Source organism: Nelumbo lutea, chromosome 1 (genome assembly GCF_056320005.1).
Source record: "Nelumbo lutea isolate HS-2025 chromosome 1, American lotus-T2T, whole genome shotgun sequence".
Lineage (NCBI taxonomy): Eukaryota > Viridiplantae > Streptophyta > Magnoliopsida > Proteales > Nelumbonaceae > Nelumbo > Nelumbo lutea.
The window spans coordinates 211,478,976-211,504,398 of NC_142684.1; the positions used below are offsets into that span (position 1 = coordinate 211,478,976).

At 37.6% G+C, this 25,423-nt stretch overlaps 1 protein-coding gene across 2 annotated transcripts; it reads left to right on the plus strand.

The window, feature by feature from the left end:
* The first annotated feature begins 898 nt into the window (after positions 1 to 898).
* Positions 899 to 24,541, plus strand: LOC148880810 (pyrophosphate--fructose 6-phosphate 1-phosphotransferase subunit alpha-like). Of its 2 annotated transcripts, none has more exons than XM_088962856.1 (19): positions 899 to 1,063; positions 1,909 to 2,081; positions 3,216 to 3,328; positions 4,021 to 4,095; positions 4,817 to 4,930; positions 5,023 to 5,090; positions 5,731 to 5,814; positions 12,168 to 12,221; positions 12,987 to 13,067; positions 13,162 to 13,255; positions 13,356 to 13,429; positions 14,001 to 14,111; positions 15,267 to 15,311; positions 15,396 to 15,452; positions 15,740 to 15,844; positions 15,932 to 16,048; positions 22,912 to 23,012; positions 23,631 to 23,796; positions 24,227 to 24,541. In XM_088962856.1, exons 1-19 carry the CDS (start codon positions 980 to 982, stop codon positions 24,350 to 24,352), a joined length of 1,842 nt encoding a protein of 613 aa, XP_088818982.1. In that variant the 5' UTR covers positions 899 to 979; the 3' UTR covers positions 24,353 to 24,541. The 2 variants fall into 2 exon arrangements, with proteins under 2 accessions (XP_088818982.1, XP_088818981.1); XM_088962855.1 differs by having other exon boundaries at positions 935 to 1,063; positions 1,906 to 2,081.
* The last annotated feature ends 882 nt before the right edge of the window (positions 24,542 to 25,423 follow it).

The window sequence follows — 25,423 nt, forward strand, 5'->3', positions numbered from 1 at the left end:
CCGGCCAATTTGACATGTCTCAATCAAAATTTTAGCTTAGCAATTTGTTTCTAATCATGATTTTTTTTATCAAAGATTAATTAGGGATTTCAGATCAAATCAACCCACTATGGGCCCATAGCAAGGACTTTGATTGTTCAAAATGTCGATACGTATAATATAATATGTAATGGTTTTCGAATCCACCAAAATGCCAAAAGATGGTTTCATTCAAAACTTGAAACCTGAAGCTTTTTAAAAGTATGAGTATCATTCCTTCAGACAACAAGGAGAAGGCATACAAACAACTTATTTGAGAATACCCTCTTATTTTTTAACTAGAAATAATAGGGAAATAGTCTGATTTAGTTATTTTTATGTTTCAATTTGATGCTTGTAAGCTTCTAAATTTAGCTGATTCAATAAATAAAAATACAAAAAAAAAGGAAAAAAAACTCAGAGTCGAGCAGAATTAATTGGGCCACAGAAATGAATGTATGCAACTATTTGGCGATGACACCCAATCTGGGGAACGATTGAACGAGACACACAAATGAAAAAGTAAAGTGGGGTGACTCAGAAGCTACTCTCGACCTCTCAGGATAACTCAGAAGCTATGAGACCTACGCGCTAACCAACTGCGCCACCACCCCAACTTGTAAGATTAGCGGCTATTTTAATATAAATCCTATTTTAATCACATTAAAAATTCGGCATGGAGAAATGGTCAGCAGGGTTGTCGGATCGTAGTAGTGTTGGTTAGTTATGACTTATGACCACCACCTCATCTAATCCGTCATCCTGGTCAAGTGGATCCCACCACTTCAACGGTTAAAGACACCCCTCAGAACTGAAAGCCTGAAATAACGATACCCTTTAATTTGTTTCTTAATTTAGTCCTAAACTACTGTCACATATATAAACATCCTTGTTTCTTCCCAGATCTCTTCTATCACTCTCTCTATCTTTCTAAACTTAAGAAAGAAGAAATAGAAGAAGAATGGAGTTTGCAGCAGTGATGGAATTATCAGGACTGCAGAAGCAACGAAGTTCTTACATACCCGAGCTCCCTCTTTGCCTTCAGGTCTGTTGGTTAGGATTTCCCTTGATTTTACACTGTTTTGTTTTTCATTTTATGATCAAAAAGATGTATGCATCCGTTTTAAGGGAATTCTTGTAATCAAGTTAAAGTCTCTACATCAACATTGCCTAGTCTGGTAGCAAAAGGTAGCCTGGTCTGATTTACTATGAAGTGACTACTGATTGCAGAACAAGAACATAATGACTCTTTGTTCATGTGCATCCAAACAGGGTATTAATATTTAAGACTAAGGCTATGGCAGATAAAAAAATCCCCACTAATCTTTATAGAGAGAATCTTAATAACTTTCGGCTATGAAAATTAAAATTAGGGGTGTTCATAAAAAAACAAAAAATCAAACCGAATCAATGAAACCCAACTGAAAATTCTGGTTAATCAAATAGGTAAATTTGGTTTTTTGTTGAAAAATTGGCTGATTAACCGAATTAATCGGATAGGATAGAATTACTAGGGATGCACATGGGCCAGGCTTGGACCGAACTTTGATATCCTTGTATACCGACTGATTATTAAATGGTTTTAATTTGATAGGCAGGCACAGGTCAGAACCCATGGGCCTAAATTAATGTACAAAGCTTGGGCAGTGTTTGTCTATTAAAAAGAAAACAAGTATATATAGAGGCAATGCAAGTGCAACATATGTGAGAATATTTTGGTGAGCATAAATACGTGGGAACTGTTTTAAGCAGCGTTAAGTGTTAAGAACATTGAACCAAAATAGACGATGATAAGATGTACTAGTTTCCTGAGAAACATAATGGAGAACAAGAGAGGCTGAACAAATTGAGTTTGTGCTGATATTCGTCAATGAATAAATGAATTAGCAGGGAGCAAGTGTGCAAATCGAGTTTGGTGAACCCACCAAAGTTGCCGACCATTCAGATGCTCATCCAATCCAACGATCTTTTCCTCTAACGTACGGGCAGCCGCTGCTTCATTTCTTGACAAAGCCTAGTAAACTCCCTGATTCACATGACACCAAGGAGCATCCAGTTATGAGGTAAAAAATTAAGTAAAGCAATGAATAAGATCCTATAGTATTGGATGCTGAGCATGGCTTTTAAAACCGGATCATATCAGATAGTTGGACCGAAAAAACCGGGAATTGGTCGGGTGATCACTTCTGTTTTACCTTAAAATTGTTATTTCGCTAAAAACCATTGGTTTGGTCAGCAAACTGCTGACTCAGACGGTGAACCATTCAACGGTTTAGTTGTTTTTTATTTTTTTTGTCAGAATAGACCGTCCATTCGATTTAAAAGATCAGACCATTTGACTTGGAAACTAGACCCATGACCAGTTCATTGTCCGATTTGATTTTACAAACCTTGGCTGAGAGGTTGAATGTATTGTACCAATTGTCTTTGCGAGATCACCTGGAAATCCTACCAGCAGAGCAGCCCAAATTTTGGATCAATTTGGGAGGGCTGAGCTGAAGATAAGCATTGGTTCAGATGCTTTGAATAAACTGATTCAGCAAAGCTGTTATATTTGTTGGCAACTGGCTTTTAATTAGCCGTCTACTAATTAATCTTGACAATAGCACCCCATTTGAGAGGTCTGAGCTAAAGATCCAGCTAAAACTGTTTCTGCTGCTTTGAAGCACTCCTGATAGACCATATTTCAAGGGGCTGAAGTGGACAGCCCTGACTGAAAGTTGATTAGGCTTGCCGAATTTTTTACCAAACATTGGTTGTAGGTGTCCATGTGGGACCTATCTTTGGAAAACCAGAAGCCGCTGCCCAAATGGGCACAAACTATTCAAAGAGACTGAAGCCCTCCCACTCCCACGGACAGCCCTTCAACTGACTGATCAACGGCAAAGCTTAAGCACTCGCAAATGGGTCCCATGAAAAATGGTATTTTCACATATCAAAGTTTGAAAAACTCTGTAAAGGTGGCATGTTCGGGTTATGTACGTAGCCTATTTGAAGCTTCTAATAAAGGGAATAGCACTTGGCCAATGTAATGGTTTTGTTTTCTTGAAACAAAAAGAACTCCACGTCCAAAACTGCCATATCAACAATGGCAGTTGTTCACTTTTTCTGCTTTAAGAAAACAAAACCATTCACATTAGTCTCACTTTTTTTTTTACCCCATCAGCTTATCACTAGTGTTACTTAAAACACTACAGGATTGGAGTTATTTTCTGTGGACGCCAATCTCCAGGAGGACATAATATTGTATGTGGACTTCATGATGCTATCAAGTCTCACAACCCCAAGAGTACATTGCTTGGATTTTGTGGTGTGTATCGACTCTCTCTCTCTCTCTCTCTGTTATTTGTCTACTCACGTTCTAAACAATATCTTTCTTTTCCATTCACCAAATTTCCTACTAAATTGAATTTTGGTTTGGAATCATTTTCCACGAATGAATACTCTTTTTGTTGTAATTAAATTTTATTGTCTCTAATATGATTAAATTTAATTACTTGCGGTTCATGTTCAAAGCCATTTTACATCAAAACAAACTTACAACTGTAAATATTAGCGAGTATAATATATATTGATAATATGTAAATTGGATGCGTCTGACAAATCAAATCAACGTTTGTGCAAACCAGGCAGCCTAAAGGCCATATTTGTTACCAGCATAGAGAATTAATTACATACCACTGGCATTGTGTAGCAACATCAGTTTGTCGCATAAGACCTAAAAGTTGATTTCAGTGTTAATTTGTATCTCACCAGCTTAGGTTTCTTTATGCTTTTCTGGTTCAGTATCTAATTTCGTCTGCTTCCATCTCTCATCATTTGTTTAAGTGTTTTTAAATTGGCTTTGTGTTTGGAGACATTTCTCGTTCAAAAGCACTTGAACTGTCTGTTAGCATTCTTATTTAATTCTCTCATTAGCAATCTATTCATTTAGTTGTGATAGTCTCATATATAGCTGTACCATCCTTCTTAATGACTTACTTATACTTGTTGTTGGAACAGGGGGTACTGAAGGATTATTTTATCAGAAAACTATAGAAATCACAGAAGACATTGTTTTGTCATATCGTAATCAGGGTAAGCCTGAAGCAACTTCAAGTGAAATGTTAACCAGAAATGGGTATTATATCCACGGATAGAAATTTTTGATCTTACTGCTTTTCTTTTCTGTTGTGTTCATCATAATAGTTATTACTTGATTCTAGTCTACTTGTCAACGCTTCTCCTAATCGAGGATTGTGAAGTAATTAATAGTTCAAATCTGATCTGAACCAAAATTAAGTTCCCCTCACAAAAATAATCCCCTCTGCTCTGTGTTTGTGGGGGAATCTGTTGACATAGATGCCACCCAAAACATGAGATATGGCTGTTTGATTGAGCTTGTCTGAGTAACCCCATAAGCCGGTCCACTTACCACCAGTCATTTACATGCCTTATCAGCTCAAGACACCTCCAAACTCTATCAGTATCCACTACTCAGTAATCTCTTCATTGCAGCTTCTATCATCTCCCATGCCATTTTGAAGTCAGCATGGATTTCCATATGAAAACATCTAAATCTTGCTTTAAGGTGGCTTCTGTGCAACATTAATGGTCCAATCTTTTTTCCAAGTACTAGTTCATTCCCTTCCTCTGTTATTAATGTATGTGTCAATTGTCCTATACATGTTTAAGTTAGATGACAAAAAGATGCAATCTCAAATTTTACTCTTTAAATTATTTTATTGTTTGTGCTCAAGCTGAGTTGACATATCTTTTTTTTTTTTTTAATTTATAACTCAATCTGTTACTTGTAAAGGTGGTTATGGCATGCTGGGTAGAACAAAGGATCAGATCAGAACAAGTGAACAAGTAAAAGCGGCATTGGATGCTTGTGAAGCATTGAAGTTAGATGGGCTTGTGATTGTTGGAGGTAAGTACAATTTATCTCAATGGAATTACTAAAGCAAGAAAAGTTACCGAATTCGAGTCTTATGTTTCTCTCGTTTACCTTTTTTGGTGAAGGGGTTATATCTAATACTGATGCAGCTCAACTTGCTGAGACATTTGCTGTGGAAAAATGCCGAACAAAGGTACTTGAGACATTTCTGGTTGTTTGAAAACAGCTAATATCTGTTAAACATTATTTCCACTGTGAGAACTGGTATCTCAATATTTTCTACATTTTTTTTTTTTATAATGTTAAGACTTCTGTTTTATGTCTTTATAATGTTTATATCAAATGGAATACCTAAAACATTAGCATCTGCCAACAATAAGAAAGGCAATATGTCTCTTCATATCTTTCTATATAACTAATTTTGAGTGGCTTACATTATTACTTTTGGTCTTGATTGTTTGAGTTTTCTCCTGGAAAAGAGTTTTTAAATGTTTAGGTTATCTAAATCAACAGGGATACTTAAAGACTTGGAATACTTTTGATTGATTTTCTAGGTATCAGATCATCTGAGAGAAGATTCTCTCTACAACAACTAGAAAGCCTGTCCTGGAACTTGTAAAGACATTTTAATACCCTATGAAATTTTAAGGCCTTCTAATCTCTCTCTCTCTCTCTCTCTTTTATGCAATATTGTATTTACATGATATTCTATACTAATAACTTTAATTGTAAAATTAGATTTACTGAAATGACTCAACTGTGTTAGGCACAACTCACAAAAAATGTGCTGAATTTCTTCAGATTACTGAGTTTATTTTCTTCTTGTCTGACAGGTAGTTGGTGTTCCTGTTACCATATATGGGGATCTGAAGAATCAGTTTGTTGAAGCAAATGTTGGATTTGATACAACCTGCAAGGTATATGATCAATGCCAATTTCTTCTTTTGACACATACAGAACAAACAAAGTTGACATGAAGGCATATAAAAAATGGCCAAAACAATTACCAAAAATTATATTTAATGCCCTTGGTTTTACTCTTGTTTACATGGTGATAAAAATTATTTCATGGAAATATTCTTGTCTTCTATGAGACAGTCTTTGAATGAGTGCACCCCCTTTATCAAAATTTGGATCCCCAAGCTTATTGTTTTACCATACTGATAGGTCCATATCTAGACTACCCATCCTAAAGACACAGATAGAAAGGACTAGAGCTCTAAATAATTTCCTTCTTAGACAATATAAATCCAAATAAGGCATGGTTTAGGATTTATGAAAGAAGTAGCTATGAAGATTTTAGAAATACCATGGACAGAAATTTGGTCAAGGATTCAGAAGACAACAGTTTAGGGTATAATTCTTTAGCCACAAAAGTAAATATCTTAGTTCGGAAACTGATATTAGAGGAACGAACAAGCTTCAAGTTGATGACATAACAAGTCAAGGAAGAAAAAGGAAAGTTCTGCAGTCAAATAGATTTCTTTCATTCAAATAGACTCACAGAATACATCAATCAATCCCCCTTCTCCATATTTATCAACACTTTTAAAAATTAAAAAAAAATACAAGTTGAAGATATTTGAAGACAGAACATTCTCTGTGAGTTGCATGTTGGAGGTGATATACGGGAGACACACTTCTTGAGATGAGACCCTTTCTCTGATAAAATGTCGATCAACTTCGATGTGTTTAGTTCTGCCATGCTGCACCGGATTGTGAGCTATATTAATCGCCGCCTGATTATCACAATACAACATCAAGGGTTTCTCATAATCAATACCCAGCTCTTCAAGTAGTGACTTCAGCCATAGGATTTCAGCCACTCCATTAGCCATCGATCTGTATTCAGCTTCAGCATTAGAGCGAGAAACAACACTTTGTTTCTTACTCCTCCAAGAGACAAGGTTACCTCCTACAAAGGCACAATATCCAGAGGTAGACATCCTGTCATCAACACTCCCAGCCCAATCAACATCTGTAAAGACATCTACCTTCATGTGATCATTATTCTTGAACAATATACCTCTACCTGGACATCTCTTCAAGTATGCTAATATTCTCTCAACTGCAAGGAGATGAGTAGTTCTAGGGGAATGCATGTACTGGCTAACAACACTGACTGCATAACTAATGTCTGGTCGTGTGAAACAAAGATTAGGAGTTTTCCAACCAACCGTTGGAACATAGCTTTGTCTTCAAGAGGCTCACCACCCTCTGCACTGATCTTGTGATTCTGTTCAATGGGTGTATCTGCAGGCTTAACACCTAACTTTCCAGTTTCTGCTAACAGATCTAGAACATACTTCTTTTGAGAAATAAAGATCCCATGTTTAGATCTAGCAACCTCAATACCCAAAAAGTATCGTAGTGCACCAAGATCTTTCACCTCAAACTCTTGATGAAGGAGTCGGTTGAGGGACTCAATCTCACTATTATCATTCCCTGTCACTACAATATTATCCACATATACAACAAGAAAGATTAAAGAAGAGTTCACTCTTTTAACGAACAATGTATGGTCTGACTGGGCCTGTACATAGCCAAATTTTCCAAGGGCTAGTCTGAATCTATCAAACCAAACTCTAGGGGACTGCTTTAGTCCATACACTGCTTTATTCAGTCGACAAACCTCCTTACCTGTCTCTGCATCATAAAATCCAGGGGGTAATTGCATGTAGAATTCTTCCTGCAGGTCTCCATTCAGAAAGGCATTTTTAACATCCATCTGGATCAAAGGCCAAGAATAACTCATTGCAAGGGCTAACAGAACTCGAATAGTGGTCATCTTTGCTACTGGGGCAAAAGTCTCCAAGTAGTCTATACCATAAGTCTGAGTAAATCCTTTTGCAACCAATCGGGCTTTATACCTTTCAATGGAACCATCAGCATTGTGTTTCACAGTAAAGACCCATCTACATCCAACCGATTTCTTTCCTTTGGGTTGGTCAACTAGCTCCCAAGTATTTATTTCTCAAAAGGGCATCCATTTCAACCTTCATTGCATCTTTCCACTCAGGAATTGACAAGGCTTCTTGCACCGTTCTAGGGATGGGAATATCAACAATGGAAGAGAGAAAGGACTTGTAAGAGGGAGACAGGTGATCATAGGACAGAAACTGGGAAATGCAGTGAGCTATGGATGTGGTGCAACGCCGTTTCCCTTTATGGACTGCAATGGGGAGGTCAAGGTCATCCGAAGGAAGGGAAGTAGCAACAGTGGAAGGTATCTCAGTGAGACCTGGATCTGATAAGGGGATTGTAGTACCTGTATCTAGATCCGCAGAAGGAACTAGGGCTGGCCTGGACTGCTGGTGACTGAAATCAACCTGCCTCCACCGCCTGTGGTAGACTTTCAACTCCTGACACCTCTGACAACTCTCCCCATTACAGCCCTCATCACTCAATGGAATGGGTAAAGGAACCTCAGATGAGTTAACCCCACTCTCACTGCTCTCCCCTTGAGGAAAAAGGCCCAAATTCTCACTACTCTCCCCCTGAGGAGAAACCCTAGGGTAATAGGGTAATAGGGTACCTCCTCAAAGAAAGTGACATCCATCAAGATAAATCTTCTCCCGGAAATAGGTTCATAGCTGCAATAACCCTTTTGAGTTTGTGCATAACCGAGAAAAATGCATTTGGAGGCCTTAAGGTCAACTTTGGAATGATGAGGACCAAGAATCTGAACAAAGTAAGTGCAACCAAAGGTTTTAAGGGGAACAATAAATAATTCCTCATTTGGGTATAGAAGGGTAAACGGAGGCTTCATGTCCAGAACCCATGAGGGAACCCGATTAATGAGAAACACTTTCGTGAGAATAGCATCGCCCAGAAACGGATAGGCACATTGGAGGTAAACATAAAGCTTCTAGCCACCTCCAAAATGTGCCCATTCTTCCTCTCGGCAACCCCATTCTGATGTGGTGTATAAGGACAAGTGCTCTTGTGAATAACCCCATGATCAAGTAGATAAGAGGCCAGTGGCTTGGCAAAGTATTCTTTCGCATTATCAGATCTGAGGATTTTGATTTTGACCCCGAACTAGGTTAAAATCATCTGATGAAAGGTCTAGGTCAGAGCGGGAACCTCATCTCGAGAACGCATAAGGTAAACCCAAGAAAAACGGGTAGAGTCATCAACAAACAATAGGAAATATCTGTACCCTCCCATAGAAGGGATGTGATATGGGCCCCAAACATTGGTGTGCACAACATCAAAAGAATTACTTCTTCTTTTATAACTCAAGGAATAAGATGTTCTACAATGCTTTGCAAGCTCACAACTCTCACATCTCAAATTTGACATCTCAACAGACTCAAACAAATTAGGAAACAGACTATTCAAAGACCGAAATGATAAATGACCTAACCGATTATGCCAAAGCATAACCGGACTCACAGATTGAGAAACAAAAGACTTCTTATCCACATGTTCTTTCCAATGAAGACTCTCTCCAAGCAGATAGATCTCATTCGTCTCACGGCCAGTCCCAATCACCTTCCTCGTCTCCAAATCCTAAAAAACACATCGGTCAGGGAAAAAGGTTACTGAACAGTTCTGGTGTTTTGTAATACTATTGACTGAAAGTAAATTAGTATCAAGTTTAGGAATATGCAAGACTGAGGATAAGGAGATAGTATCAGACAACTTGATGTCTCCCTTGCCAGAAATGGGAATAAGGGAACCATCAACAATGGATACTTTATCTCTACCAGAAGATAAGTAATAGGTAGTGAACAGTGATGGCAAGCTAGTCATATGGTCAGATGCACTTGAGTCTATTGAGTCTATTACCCAACAATGTTCAGTGTTACTTGGAGCTGAAGCATGGTAAGCCGAGGCCCGAGTACCTGAATGAGCAAAGGCTGATGTGGCAGGGGCTGATGATGACTGAGATGACTGAGCTGAATTCCCAACCTCATTTTCTAACTGTATTAGGGTAGCCCGAACAACAGCTAAGGTGTCTAGGGGCGTGCCTTTTGTGTCTGATGAGGATGCAGAATCGGTATTAATAGCCATATGAGCATTACCCCTTTTGTTCCGTAGTTTTGCTGGGACTAAATGAGGGTGCAGCTTCCAACATGTATCTTTAATATGCTTGGGATTCTTGCAATGTTCACGCACTAGATCCCACTTATCTTCCTTCTTCATGTCCCTTTCTGTATCACCCCTAGACTTAGGTTTAATTGCTGCTAGGGCTGGGGGGAAGGGCTGATGCTGCATCATAACTTTTCTCTTAGTCTCTTCACTATGCACTAAAGCGTAGGCTCGAGATAAGGTCACACTATCTCTTGTCAGTATCTGTTATCTCACAATGTCATAATCAGAATTCAGACCAGCCAGGAATTCAAACATCCTATTGGTCTCAACTTGCTTTCTATGGGTCTGTGCATCTTTCGGTTCATAAGCCCTAGCAACATTAAGGGGTTGGGAGTAGGTCTCTTTCATGACATCCCAGATTTCCTTGTCTGTTTTTGCCCACAAATAATTTCGGCTGATATGTGGCTGCATAGAGTTGCACAGCCATGTCATAACCAAGTAGTTCTCCTGAACCCACTTGGTATACATTGGGTCCTCCTTGGAAGGTTCTTTCACATCTCCCAATAGGTAGCTAAGTTTTCCTCTTCCTCCAATAGCCATCATGGCCGATTGGGCCCATTCTAAGTAATTGGATCCGTCAAATCTCACAGTTGTAATCTGAACACAGTCTCAAACATATTACCAGAACTGCTGTTCCCCAAAACACCTTCCCCCTGATTCTTGGACTCCATTCTTGGTTAAGAATCAGTAAGTAAGAACTATTAGAGCTACTGCAATAGAAAACAGCACTTAAATAACTTATCACAGTCAGAATTCTGTATGAGTTCAGTTTGGATCTGATCTGAAACCAATTGGCAGTTCAAAATGTAAGCAATCCAATAAAGGTTCTCACCCCAAAACAGGCTTTGAAGCCAAAACAGGTCTAGAAACTACTTAGAAAACAATCTGTAATGCTGAAGTAGATTTAGGGTTTGATCGTAGGGTTAAGGAAACCTTTGTAAGAACATAAACAGTGCTCAGCCACACCTTCCAAATAGGTTCACAGTCAAATCTGGTCGTAGGGTTAATGACAAACCCTAGAAAAAAAATTCAGAAAAACCTGATCGCCTCTGAGAAAATAAAGGAGAGTTCAGCCGCTCCTCCTAGATAGGTCCAACCTATCTTTGACTGACGACGATCTCAAGGAAAAATAAAAACTCACCCAGAAAACTCTGATCGCCACCTTCAATCTCGGCCTGAACCCTAATATTGATCCTTTTAACCTTCTCTGATTCTTCCTGATTACCAAAACACTCTCCAAGCCTCTACAAGCCTTCGGACAGCTGCTAAACCCTTCTGGTAACCTCCAAGAATCAGCCAACGAACAGTTCTTTGTAAGCTTCCAGCCCTAGGCAGTTCTCATGTGGTCGGCTGGACTAGACACACATGAGAAACCCTAGATAGGCTCTGATACCAAGTAGTCGATCAAGACTACAGTCAGTCTTGAATCCAAAAAGGTTTTAGATGGAGAAAAGAAGAAAAGAAGGAGAAAAGGAGGAGAAGCAGAAGTACACAAGGGTTTAGAAAGGAGAGGGACAGATAGATTGAATCTGCCGCCCCACTCTTAATATTTATATGTTATGTTCACTAATTGTAGGAAAAGGCAGAATTGCCCTTAATGCTTACATGGCAAATAAAACACTAATAAGCTGAAATAACAAGCTGTCTGAAATAACTACCAACTAACACTGATATAACTAACAAAGATTACATGTGCTGTCATACGGACACAGTGGGGACCACAGCCGTGGGGCCCACATCAATGTTCTCTACACTTGATAAACTAAAACTCTGGTTTCTTCTTCATGATCAAAAGTAAAAGTAGATCACTATTTAATGCTTTTACTAAGTACCTCTAATTCCTCCTTACTACCTAGCAATGTAAGATTGGACACCGATGAACTGAAAGACAATAACAATAATCTTGTATAAATTCCAGGAGGTTCTACATGCTCATGAATTATGCTATCTTATTTGTTCATGAAACCTTGCTCTACCTTAAATCAACCTGTGCCTCATTTGACTTTTATTGTTATTATCTGAAATGAAATATGAATCTTATTATGTTTCTGAGTCATGTTCAGCCTTTTATTCTTCTGATGGTATTATTGTAACCTATAGATTATTCAGGCAGTTATCTATGTTTTGATTACGAAAAGGGGCATATTTCATAGTTGATTCCATTCTTCAGGTGAATGCTCAACTTGTCAGCAATATATGCACTGATGCGCTGTCTGCAGAAAAGGTAAAAGTTTTCATTTCCTTAATGCCACTGTAACTGCATTTGTATTCTTGGATAGATAACTAATGGTATTGAGAGATAGCTTGGTAGGGTGAAGTGGTGAACAACCCCATACAAGGGTGATATGAACAAAGAGGCGATTATTTCAAAAGCAGTAATTTGACTATATTTATATGCAAATTGTTTATATTGTGAAGAACGAATCCTGCTAAACTCTAAGGATGTTTCACCAATGGCAGAAGTATAGTCATATGCCTGTAGATATGTTATTTATTCCAATCTGTTTCTAAAACAGAAATATGACATTTGAAGATTCTTAATTTTTTAATCCGTTCTCAGAGGAAAGTTAAGCAGTGTAAACCTTCTCTAGTCGAAGTGGTTGACCCACTTGCTTTTTCTACCTTAAGATCTCCCTTTCATGTTCTTTTTAATATCTTTTTTTTTTCAATTTGGAATGGTGAGGAAGGGCTCTAGTGGGTTCAGGATTTTAACTTGAAACATTTAAATATTACATCATATTTTTAGTGTTATGAGAAAAATCATGAGCTTGAGGTGGGCCTTGGCACAATGTTTGGGTTGATTCATTGCAACCTGGGTGACCAGGGTTCAAATCTTGGAAACTGCCACTCTGTATGTGTAGGGGTAAGGCTGCATAAATCTGTTCCTCCCCAGACCCCGCATTGGTGGGGGCCTCGTGTACTGGGCTGCCCTTTTAGAAAACACATGAGCTTCTTGAAATCTGGTTCTAAAATTTGTTTGTCTCTGCAGTATTATTATTTTATTCGAGTTATGGGAAGGAGAACATCTCATGTTGTCTTGGAATGTGCACTCCAATCTAATCCAAATATGGTGACTTTTCTTGAGAAAAATATACAGAACTTTGTTTATTTATTTATTACTCAATTTCTTTGAAAAATAACTTAGTTTAGTGTATTATTTTCAGTTTATCCTCGGTGAGGAGGTTGCCTCTTCAAAGCTCACCCTATTCGATATAACAAAACGAATCTGTGATGCAGTTCAAGATAGGGCAGAACAAGGTTATACTTTCTTCTTTGTCATTCTGAGTTTGACAATAAACAAACGAATATATTACGGATCATCATCATTATGCATAATATTTGAGTGGTTTGGTTTCAGACAAGTACCATGGGGTCATTCTTTTGCCTGAAGGGCTTATTGAAAGCATACCAGAGGTTTATGCTCTCTTGCAGGTAATAGGGCACCTATTTATTGATTATTCATTATTATTTTCTTATTATAGTTTATGAGTGCTGAGGGGTCAGTTCAGTCTTTTTAATTGTTTGTTTCTTAGTTTACAGCTTCTGTTATGACCTTGTAATAGAAGTTTTTATTTGTTTATTATTGCTGTTTATTCTTTATTTCTTGATATGGGCGACCAGGGGGTATTATTTGAGAAATACATAGTACAGAACGTGAGCTATAGGAGTATGTGACTATGTAACTTATTGTTATCTTTGACATTATGGTCATTGTATTTTCTTTTATCTCTTAGTATATATATGAGAAAGTAAGGGCAGCAATAGAACTACTTGCCTATTTCCAAATTCTCTCTTCTTACTCTTCTCCTCTCCTTGCTTCTCTTCTTCTTCTACTCTTACTTCAGATTCAATTACTTTTTGTTTTTCTTTTGTTTTACAAGAAAAGTCTTAGGTTCTTGAAAATGTTTGGTTTTATTATCAGTTTCTCATAACCATAGTTGATAGGACAATGTTATTTCTGTTATGTGGCCTTTTTACTGACCACAAGAAGGGACCTTACCAGGAAATACACCAATTACATAAGAAAGGGGTTTCTAGTGACAACATTCCAGCACAATTGTCACCTTGGGCAACTGCATTTTTTGAGTTCTTGCCACCATTCATTAGAAAGCAGGTAACCTTCTATGACCAATACTTAAGGTTTAAAATGTTGGTGTTAGCGGAAATGTCAATCATCCAAATGTAGGAAACATGTCAAAAATGTTGTTTAGAAATGTTGCAAAAATATATATGATGGGAACTTTGTGAGATATATAAAAATATATAATGATATTTTATAATTTTTTATATTTGAATATATGTCTATTAAGTATCCATGTAGACTGTAACAGCTAAAGCTACACAATAGGGTAAATTCAAGCAGAATTTGCTCACAAAATGTGCAAATAATTCTGATAGATCAACCTAGTAATCTATTTTAAAACTAATATTTATGTTCGAAACCAAAAATAATTTTGAGGTGGATCAAAGTGGTCATCATCCCCATTAGGCAGGCAACAATACTGCTGTTCCACATATCTATAATATTATTGCCAACTCATAATATTATAATACCGTCTTGTATACTCCTCCACATGGCACTAGTAGTTTTCATTGGTAAATATATCAATTCCAGTAATTTTCCGTGTCAGTACCCATGGAAACGGAAATATGTTGACATTTTAAACCATGTCAATACTTTATTTTCTTTACATTTCCCCCTTTCAGTTGATTTCACTGAAAATAAGTTTTCTTCAAAGGAGAACAAAATAAACAGATGAATGAGGTTGAAAGTATCTTTTAGCACTATGGAATAGTTGTTTTTAGAAGGGTATTGGTTTTCGTTTAATGACACATTTTAGATAAACACCATGATTCTGAACTTACCAGTTAACTCATCCAACCCTCCCTTTTAATAAGGAGCAGTTTTTAACCTATGAGAGATGAAATGTTTAGTTGATGACTCAGAAAACCAAGTTAACCTCTTCTGGAAGCATGTCTACATAAAAGATTAAGTGCTTACCAATCTTGTAAACGAGACAAGAAAGGCTAATTGGATATAACATCCAATCTTGGACTGAACTATTTGCACTTGATAAAACTCAAAAAAGTAGGAACCCGATAATTTTGCCTTTGTTGTATATGCATCTAACATGCTTGAAGTAAAATACCGTTGCCCTGGTATTAATAGAATTTTGTTTCGTAATTGTTTCATATATTCTTGCTTTAAATATGGACTTGCTTCTTTTTCTATTTAATGGTAGTTTACACTAGAATGTTCATGATGCAGCTTCTTCTTTCCCCCGAATCTGATGATTCTGCACAGTTATCTCAGGTAAAAAGTTGAGAACTACATGCTTAACTTCTTATCCCATTAGTAGTTTCAATAGTAAGCTGAGATTTGTATTTAATTTGACAGATAGAAACAGAAAAACTTTTGGCTCAACTAGTTGAAACAGAGATGAACTTAAGATCGGTAAGGTGGATATACCCATGCTGCCTCTTTTGTTTGTTATTTTCAATTTTATCATCACTATTGTTGTTTCCCTGGAGTAAAGGTATGCAAAGTGCCTTAATTTTGAGTCCATGAGAGAGCTTATTAATTCAGCCATAAAAACAATCCCAGGATTGATTTGAGTTTGACCATAGGAAGGGAAGAAATTCTATTAGAGCTTATTCAATTTGGAAAATAAAAAAAGAGCTTATTCAATTTTTCTTTGGTCTATATTGACATGTTAATAAATGTTTGGTGAAACTCTACAGAGGGTTGGCACATACAGTGGGAAGAAATTCAATTCTATTTGCCATTTCTTTGGGTATCAGGCTAGAGGATCACTTCCATCGAAGTTTGACTGTGATTATGCTTATGTAAGCATTTATTATTTTTGTTTAATCTTTAACTGTACTTATCTGGGAAAAAACTAACTTATTCCAGTTCAAACAACTTGTGCACAGGTTCTCGGACATGTATCTTATCATCTTCTTGCAGCTGGTGTTAATGGTTATATGGCCACAGTGACCAATCTTAAAGATCCTGTGTGTAAGTGGAGTTGTGGAGGTGCTCCCTTAACGGTTTGTTCACCAACTTCTAAAATTTTGTTGTTAAAAGTGAATGCATTGTTGAAAGAAACTACTTGTTGATTATTGATGTGTCTGATTTCAGCCAATTTTTGGACTGATTGAGCTAAAAGTTAAAGCAAAGAAAAATAGTAGCAAAGTGTCACGAGTGACTCCTTTAGCCCCACGACAAAAGGGCAGTTGCATCCAATCTTGTATAAATGGGCCACTGTATTCACAACTACACTTTCTGAATGAAATACATTATACCTTACTATTTCAAAAGAAAATTAGAAAAGAAATGAGGTAATCAAAGAAGATAATGTCAAATGGACATGTCCATATACCAGGTTTAGTATGGATAAACTCTTGAAAATCAGAAACTCTCTATTATCATTCAATCTCCTTGTAAAGTCCATCTAGAAACTGCATGAGGTAATTCCTAACTAAAATAGAACTTCTAAATGCTCAATTCCTCTCACAATTTAAAAATATGCTAGGAAAATCACTTCATATTTATTAAATGGAAAATGTTTATAATGATATCCAAGTCAAATCCAAGGAGAATTTGTAAACCTTAAAATAAGGGCATGAATAAATTGACAAAAATCCTGGAAGTGAACCATATTATGGATCCCAACAAAACTAAAACAAATTTAATGAAATCTAAACGATGACTCAGGGTAAGGAAATAAATCACTCAACTTTTGGTCAAACAGTCAAGCATTCTAATATTTCCAAAAAGTATAAACATATATTGGCAAGTCTTGACAACTCTAGATCCCCTTGTCTAATTGTCATGGAACTGTCTGAAGTGGTATAAAATGTTGGATCTTTCAAGGATTGAAGTCTGTGACAAGACGATAGTTTGCTTGGAAGGAAAAAAGGATGAAAATTTGAAGAGAAGAAGAGAAGAGAGGAAGAGAAGTACACAAAGAGAGTTTCAGAAAAAGAGAGGGAAGGTTATAATTTCTGCCGACCCACTCTTAGTATTTATATAACTATTGGCTAACTGTAAAAGGGCTGAATTGCCCTTATTGCTTACATGGCAAATAGAATAAGAAATAACTAATAATAAAGCTGAAATATCTAACAACTAACACTGTCATATCTAACAGAAATATTGCTGCCATATGAACACTGTGGGGGCCACATCAGTGGGGTCCACATCAGTGTTCTCTACACTCCCCCTCAAGTTGGGAATAGATATTTGTCATTCCCAACTTGCATAGATCTGTTTCTAACTTCTTCCTTGGAACCGCCTTGGTGAGAAGATCTGCAAGCTGCATTGCTGGAGGTGATATACAGAATACACACTTCTTGAGATGAAACCCTTTCTCTGACAAAATGTCGGTTTACTTCAATATGCTTAGTTCTGTCATGTTGTACTGGATTATGAGCAATATTAATAGCAGCCTGATTATCACCATACAGCATTAAAGGCTTTTCATAAGCAATACCCAACTCCTCAAATAGTGATTTAACCATAGGATTTCAGCCACACCATTAGCCATGGACTTGTATTCAGCTTCTATACTAGAAAGAGAAACAACACTCTGCTTCTTACTCCTCTAGGAGACCAGGTTACCTCCTACAAAAGCACAATATCCAGAGGTAGACCTTCTATCATCAACACTCCCAACCCAATCAGCATCTGTATAAACCTCTATCATCATGTGATTATTATTCTTGAATAGTATGCCTCTACCTGGGCACCTCCTCAAATATGCTAATATCCTCTCAACTGCAAGTAAGTGAGTAGTCCTAGGAGAGTGCATATACTGACTGACAATGCTGACCGCATAACATGTCTGGTCGTGTGAGACAGATAGAGGAGTTTTCCAACTAACTGTTAGAACATAGCTTTATCTTCAAGTGGCTCTCCACCCTCTGCACTGATCATGTGATTCTATTCAATAGGTGTATCTGTAGGCTTAACACCTAACTTTCTAGTTTCTTCCAACAAATCTAGAACATACTTTCTTTGAGAAACAAAAATCCCATGTTTAGATCTAGCTACCTCAATACCCAATAAGTATCGTAGCTCTCCCAGATCTTTCACCTCAAATTCTTGATAGAGTTGTTTGAGAGACTCAATCTCACCGTTATCATTCCCTGTCACTACAATATCATCCACATATATAGCAAGCAAGGTCAAGGAAGAGTTGACTCTCTTAATGAGCAGTGTATGGTCTGACTGGGCCTATACATAGCCGAATCTGTCAAGGGCTTGTCTGGATCTATCAAACCAAGCTCTGGGGGATTGTTTGAGTCCATACAAGGATTTATTCAACCAATAAACCTTCTTTCTTGTTTCTACATCATAAAATCCAGGAGGCAAATGCATGTAGACTTCCTCATGCAAGTCTCCATTGAGGAAGGCATTTTTAACATCCATCTAGAACAAGGGCCAAGAGTAACTGGCTGCAAGGGACAATAAAACCCTAATAGTGGTCATCTTAGCCACTGGAGAAAAAGTCTCCGAGTAATCTATACCATAAGTCTGAGTAAATCCCTTTGCAACTAACCGAGCCTTATACCTTTCAATGGAACCATCAACATTATGTTTCACAGTAAATACCCATCTACATCCAACCGGTTTCTTCCCTTTAGGCTGGTCAACTAGCTCTCAAGTATTATTCCTCAAAAGAGTATCATTTTCAACCTTCATTGCATCTTTCCACTCAAGAACTGACAAGGCCTCCTGCATTGTTCTAGGGATAGGAATATCAGCAATAGATGTGAGGAAGGACCTGTAAGAGGGGGACAGGTGATCATAGGACAAGAACTGGGAAATGTAGTGGGTTGTGAATGTGGTGCAATGTCGTTTTCCTTTACGGACTGCAATGGGAAGGTCAAAGTCATCCAAAGGAGGTAAGGGCTCAACTGTGGAAGGTATCTTAGTGGAACCTGGATCTGATAAAGGAACTATAGTACCTGGATCTGGATCTGTAGAAGGAACTGGGGCTGGCCTGGACTGTTGATGGGGAAATCAACCTGCCTCTACTGTCTGTGATAGACTCTCAAATCCCGGCACCTCTGACACCCCTCCCCATTACATCCCTCACCACTCAATGGAATAGGTAAAGGAACTTCTGATGAGTTAACCCCAAACTCACTACTCTCACCCTGAGGAGAAACCCTAGGATAATAGGGTACATCCTCGAAGAAAGTGACATCCATAGATACAAATCTTCTTCCAGAAGATGGTTTATAGCAGCAATATCCCTTTTGAGTTTGTGCATAACCGAGAAAAATACATTTGTAGGCCTTAGGATCAAATTTCGAACGATGAGGTCCAAGAATCTGAACAAAGCAAGTACAACCAAAGGTTTTAAGGAGAACAGTAAATAAGTTTGTATCAGGGTATAAGAGGGTAAATGAAGGCTTATGTCAAGAACCCGTGAAGGAACTCGGTTAATGAGATACACTGCTATAAGAATAGCATCTCCCCAGAAACGAATAGGCACATTGGAGTTAAACATGATGCTTCTGGCCACCTCCAATATGTGCCTATTTTTCCTCTCAGCAACCCCATTTTGCAGTGGTGTATGAGGACAAGTACTTTGATGGATAATCCCATGGTCAAGCAAATAAGAGGCTAATTGGTTGGCAAAGTACTCTTTCGCATTATCGGATCTAAAGATTTTGATTTTGACCCCAAATTGGGTTAAAATTATCTGATTAAAGATCCGGGTCAAAGCAGGAATGTCATCTTGAAAACGCATAAGGTAAACCCAAGAAAAACGAGTATAGTCATCAACAAACAACAAGAAATATCTGTACCCCACAATGAATAAGATGTTTTACAATGCTTTGCAAGCTCACAACTCTCACATCTCAAACTGGACATCTGAACAGATTCAAATAAATTAGGAAACAAACTCTTCAAAGACCGAAAAGATAAATGACCCAATCAATTATGCCAAAGTATAACCTGACTAACAGACTAAGAAACAAAAGACTTCCTATCTTCACTATTTTCCCAATGTGAACTCTCTCCAAGCAGATAAATCCCATTCCTCTCATGGCCAGTCCTAATCACCTTCCTTGTCTCCAAGTCCTGAAAACACATCGGTCAGGGAAAAAGATTACTGAACAATTCTGATGTTTTGTAATGCTACTGACTGAAAGCAAGTTAATATTAAGCTTAGGAACATGCAGAACTGAAGATAAGGAGATGGCATTAGACAACTTGATGTCTCCCCTGCCAGAAATTGGAACAAGGGAACCATCAGCAATGGACAATTTATCTCTACCAGAAGATAAGTGATAGGTAGTGAACAGTGATGGCAAGCCAGTCATATGGTCAGATGCACCTGAGTCTATTACCCAACAATGTTCAGTGTTACCTGGAGTTGAAGCATGATAAGCTGAGGCCTGAGTACCTAAATGAGAAAAAGCTAATGTGGGAGCTAATGGCGGCTAAGATGGTTGAGATGAATTGCCAACTTCCTTTTCCAACTGAGTCAAGGCAGCTTGGACAGCAGCTAGGTTGTCTAGAGGTGTGTTTTTTGTGCCCGATGAGGAGGTACAATCAGTATTAACAGCCATATTAGCATTACCCCTTTTGTTCCTGAGTTTTGCTGGGACTAAATGAGGGTGCAGCTGCCAACCAGTGTCTTTAATATGGTTGGGTTTCTTGCAATGTTCACATACTAGATTCTGGTTGTCTTCCTTCTTTATATCCCTCTCCATATCACCCCCAGACTTAGGTTTGACTGTTGCCAAGGCTGGTGGGAAGGGCTGATGCTACGTCATAACCTTTCTCCTAGTCTCTTCACTATGCACTAAGGAGTAGGCTTGTGATAAGGTCACACTGTCTCTTGTCAGTAGTTGTTGTTTCACAATATCATACTCAAGATTCAGACCAAGTAGGAACTCAAAAACCCTATTAGTCTCAACTTGCTTTCTATGAGTCTGTGCATCCTTCTGGCTTGCCCACGCAAGTGTTTCTATGAGTCTGTGCATCCTTCTGGCTTGCCCACGCAAGTGTTTCTATGAGTCTGTGCATCCTTCTGGCTTGCCCACCCCTAATGTCATGATGGCCAAATGGGTCAATCGGTCATGAGACTGGTTTCTCTCCTTGCTTAAGGTTGTCAACCTCTTCAGTTCATAAGCTCTAGCAACATTAAGGGGTTGGGAGTAGGTCCCTTTCATGACATCACAGATTTCCTTAGTTGTTTTCGCCCACAAATAGTTCCGGCTGATATGTGGCTGCATAGAGTTGCACAACTATGTCATAACCAAATAGTTCTCTTGAACCCATTTGGTATAGGTTTGGTCCTCCTTAGTTGGTTATTTCACATCTCCCAACAAGTAATTCAGTTTTCCCCTACCCCTAATGGCCATCATGACCGATTGACCCCATACTAGGTAAATTGATCCATCAAACTTAACTGTTGTAATCTGAAAGGTATTCTCAGACATGTTACCAGAATTTCTAGTCCCAAAAACACCTTTCCCTTGACTCTTAAACTCCATTCTTGATAAAGAATTAATAAAAAACCCTTTTTTAATTACTGTAATAGGAGAAACAACACCCAAACAACTGATAACAACCGGCCTAGGTCTTCCAAAGAACATAGAAAACAGAATTCTGAATGAAACCAGTTCAAATTCTGATCTGAAACAAGTAACAGTTCTGAATTTTAGGGTTTTCTCTCAAAACCCTAAAGAAAACACAGATTTTCCAGCCGCACCTCTCAGACTAAACCAAGATGATCTTTTCTAAAGTCAATCACAAGAAAAAAGCTTACCTTATGAAAAAATCTCTGGCCGCCACCTTCTGGTTGATGCAAAACCCTAATCTTGAGGATCCAAAGCTTCTTCTGATTCTTCCTGACTACTGAAACTCTCCCAGACTTCTACAATCTCTTTATTAGCAGCCGCACACTACCAGTAACCTCCAAGAATCAGCCAATCCTCCTTCCTTGTTGAAAAACTTCCAAACCTAGGAGGCTCTCATGCAGTCGGCCTAATCAGACTAGCATAAGAGCTCCTAGGTCGGCCCTGATACCAAGTAGTCGATCTAGACTACAATCAATCTTGAATTTAAAAGAAAAAAGGATGAAAATTTGAAGAGAAGAAGAAGAGAAGAGAGGAAGAGAAGAAGTACACGAAGAGGGTTTCAGAAAAAGAGAGGGAATGTTATAATTTCTGCCAACCCACTCTTAGTATTTATATAACTATTGGCTAATTGTAAAAGGGTTGAATTGCCCTTATTGCTTACCTGACAAATAGAATAAGAAATAACTAATAATAAAACTGAAATAACTAACTGGAATAACTACCAACTAACACTGTCATATCTAACAGAAATATTGCTGCCATAGGAACACTGTGGGGACCACATCAGTGTTCTCTACAGGAAGTTATTGGCCCTTGAAATGTAATATCCTGCGTCTTGCCTGATTCCATGTATCAACTTTGGATTTTTTGTCACAAACCAAAGCTTGTCTTTCCACAAGTCTTATGATTGAACTCTATTTATTTATTTATTTATTTATGTTTTTGGAATCTTCCATAATGTGAGAAACCAAAGCATTCTGTGGTTTTAAAATCTCTTATTTCTATCTAGAGCACACACATCCTTTATTATCATTTTTCCAATGAGAGTATGTCCTTTCATCTAAAGATTTTCTTGGATCCATTTTATTTTATATGGTTGATATTGCAAAACAATTTAGGTTTCCCTTTCAAAATCTGATAGCTCTTTAACTTTTTATTTTCATTTCCTTTATCACATGGTTAGGAGAAGTTTCTAATTTTTCCTTTATCTATCACCATATAATATAGGGAATGGAATCTTAAAAAAAATTAAAATGACCTGCATACATAGCATTCCTCCATTATATTTACAATGTTATTTATGGCAGGCCATGATGACAGTAAAGAGGTCGCAGGGCCCTGGGGCTTCTTCAATTGGAAAACCAGCCATTCATCCAGCTCCTGTAGATTTGAGAGGAAAACCATATCAGTAAGTGGTTTTGGAATTTTACTTTTACTTACTTTAATAAGGTGTCCTCTTAATAAAACACGGTATCTTGTCCATCACAAAATTATAATAATTTTGTTGATTCCTTCATCACTTCATTTTTATGCTAACAAAACTGACTTGATTCAATGGTATACTGGGTTTAAGTTGATTGTAAATGCAAATAGGAGATTAAAGGTCAGTAAAACAACAAAGATTTCCGCACATGGCCCCATCTATCATGGACAATACTATGAAATAACATAATCAGTAAGTGTGACTACATAGACAATATAGATTTTTAGAAAATTTAAGCAATAGTTTGCTTACTGCATATTGAATAGTTTGAATTGGACTATCAAACAGGAGGTTCATTAAACAGTCCACTGACAACACTTGTCTTGTTAATTTTTATCCTTAGTGTTTTGATTCCATTAGAATTTTTTTAATTTATTTAACATTATTTTACTATCGTTGTCATCCTTTGTTATCGTGAAAAAATGTTAATAATGGCTTCACAGATCTTTGATGCATTTCTCTATTCCATTGTTTTCATTAGTTGGTTTCAATAGACTTTATCTTCTAGCCTTCACAGTGTTGACATTTTTGCGGTGGTAACAGAACGTTGGTCTTTAATGGCGAGAAGCTCTTGATGGATGATCTCTACCGAAATCCAGGGCCCATTCAATTTGAGGGACCAGGTTCTGATAGCAAAACCATTACTTTGTGTATTGAAGACCAGGATTACATGGGGAGAATAAAAGAGTTGCAAACTTACATTGACATGGTAATATTCAACAGCCAAGTTCTCTCATGCACCTTTTTACCTTCTTCTCTTCTACTTGGGCCTTTCTTAATTTAAAGTCATGATAGTATGCAGCATTTTACCTCATATTTAAATGCATGACCAAACTATTGTGGGCACATAATCATGAATACAGAAGGCAGCATCATCTATTTCTATATATTTCTCCTGGAAAATACTTATATGTCAAATGGTCTAAAATTGAACAATACTATTGTACTTTTTTACATATTCTGGAGGAATTTTTATCTTCCAAACAAAAGTACTTCAATGGAGGAGGTTTACAACTAAACTTGATGGATATTTGGCATGCAAATTATTAGAAATGATAACTTTTGCATCTTCAATTCTACCTATGTGATCTGATATGTGGTACTCTTGAGACAATCTCCTTTGTCTATGTTCATGACAGGTAAAGAAGTTGGTGAAACCTGGTTGTTCACAAGATGTATTGAAGGCAGCTGTTAGTTCCATGGCTTCAGTGGTTAATATCCTCTCTCTTATGTCACCCAGTACAAAAGGCCAGTCCTCACTATGAGTTGATCTTCACTTCTTATCACTGAAATAATGATTAGTCATTATTATTTGGAACTGAACTGCCTGTCTACCACTTGTTTGTTGAATGCTGAAGATGGAGGTTTTCCAACATAATGTCGGAAAGACTGCAGCAACTATGTGTTTGTAGATCTTTCTTCTACATCATTAATGATTAAATCTCTTAACCCAACTGCTTAATTATGATTGTCTGGTAAACGAAAATGACTAGCTATGAACCATCAAATAACTATATCATTAATTGATGATTACGCAAAAGTTGTCAAGTAGATTGCTGCAGCATATCAAACCTTATCTCACATCTGGACTAAATGCAACTTTGTACCCTTGTGCAAAAGATGATAACTCATTGGTACACAGACGCACCAGCAATGAAAACAAAAAAAAAAAAAAAAAAAAATACAGTTGACATAATGTTTTGAATTATTTCCACAGCTGGCATGTTCATGTTTCATTGAGGGTCACAAGGGAGTATACCCATGGTTGCAGAGATGTGAACTCGTTGTGAATCATACAGGTGGGAACAAAACCCCCTCTATGAATTTCTTCATCGTATCCCTTCCCTCATCAGATGCCAACCAACACTGCAGAGATCCATGATGACTATTTTCCATGTGAAGTAAATGGGAACAATTTTGAGCCTAATATTTGGGCATGGACATTCAAGGTTCAATTTGAAGGATCTGCAACTCTCCATTTTGGTTCATGTTAAGCATGGAAACTCTATCTGCCCTCTATGTCACTATTAACTTGCCAGGTATCATATACATGTGTAAGTGGTTGTGTCCAACACTGGAAAGGGATAAGAAGTGCAAGAGACGTGTGTATAAGGATTGACTCATAATTTAATATCTTTAATCTTTTGGGTTAAAAGTTATATTCAAATCTTTTAAGCAAGTCCTGCACGTGTACAAGCTCTTTGACTTTGGCGACTCCCCTAATTCTCCCAAGAAAAATATGGTCCAAAATCAACAGTACAATTATCCATCTGATGTGTGTTTTTGTAACGGGAACTTATTTCTACCTCCCAATATGTATACAATCTTTTTTTTTC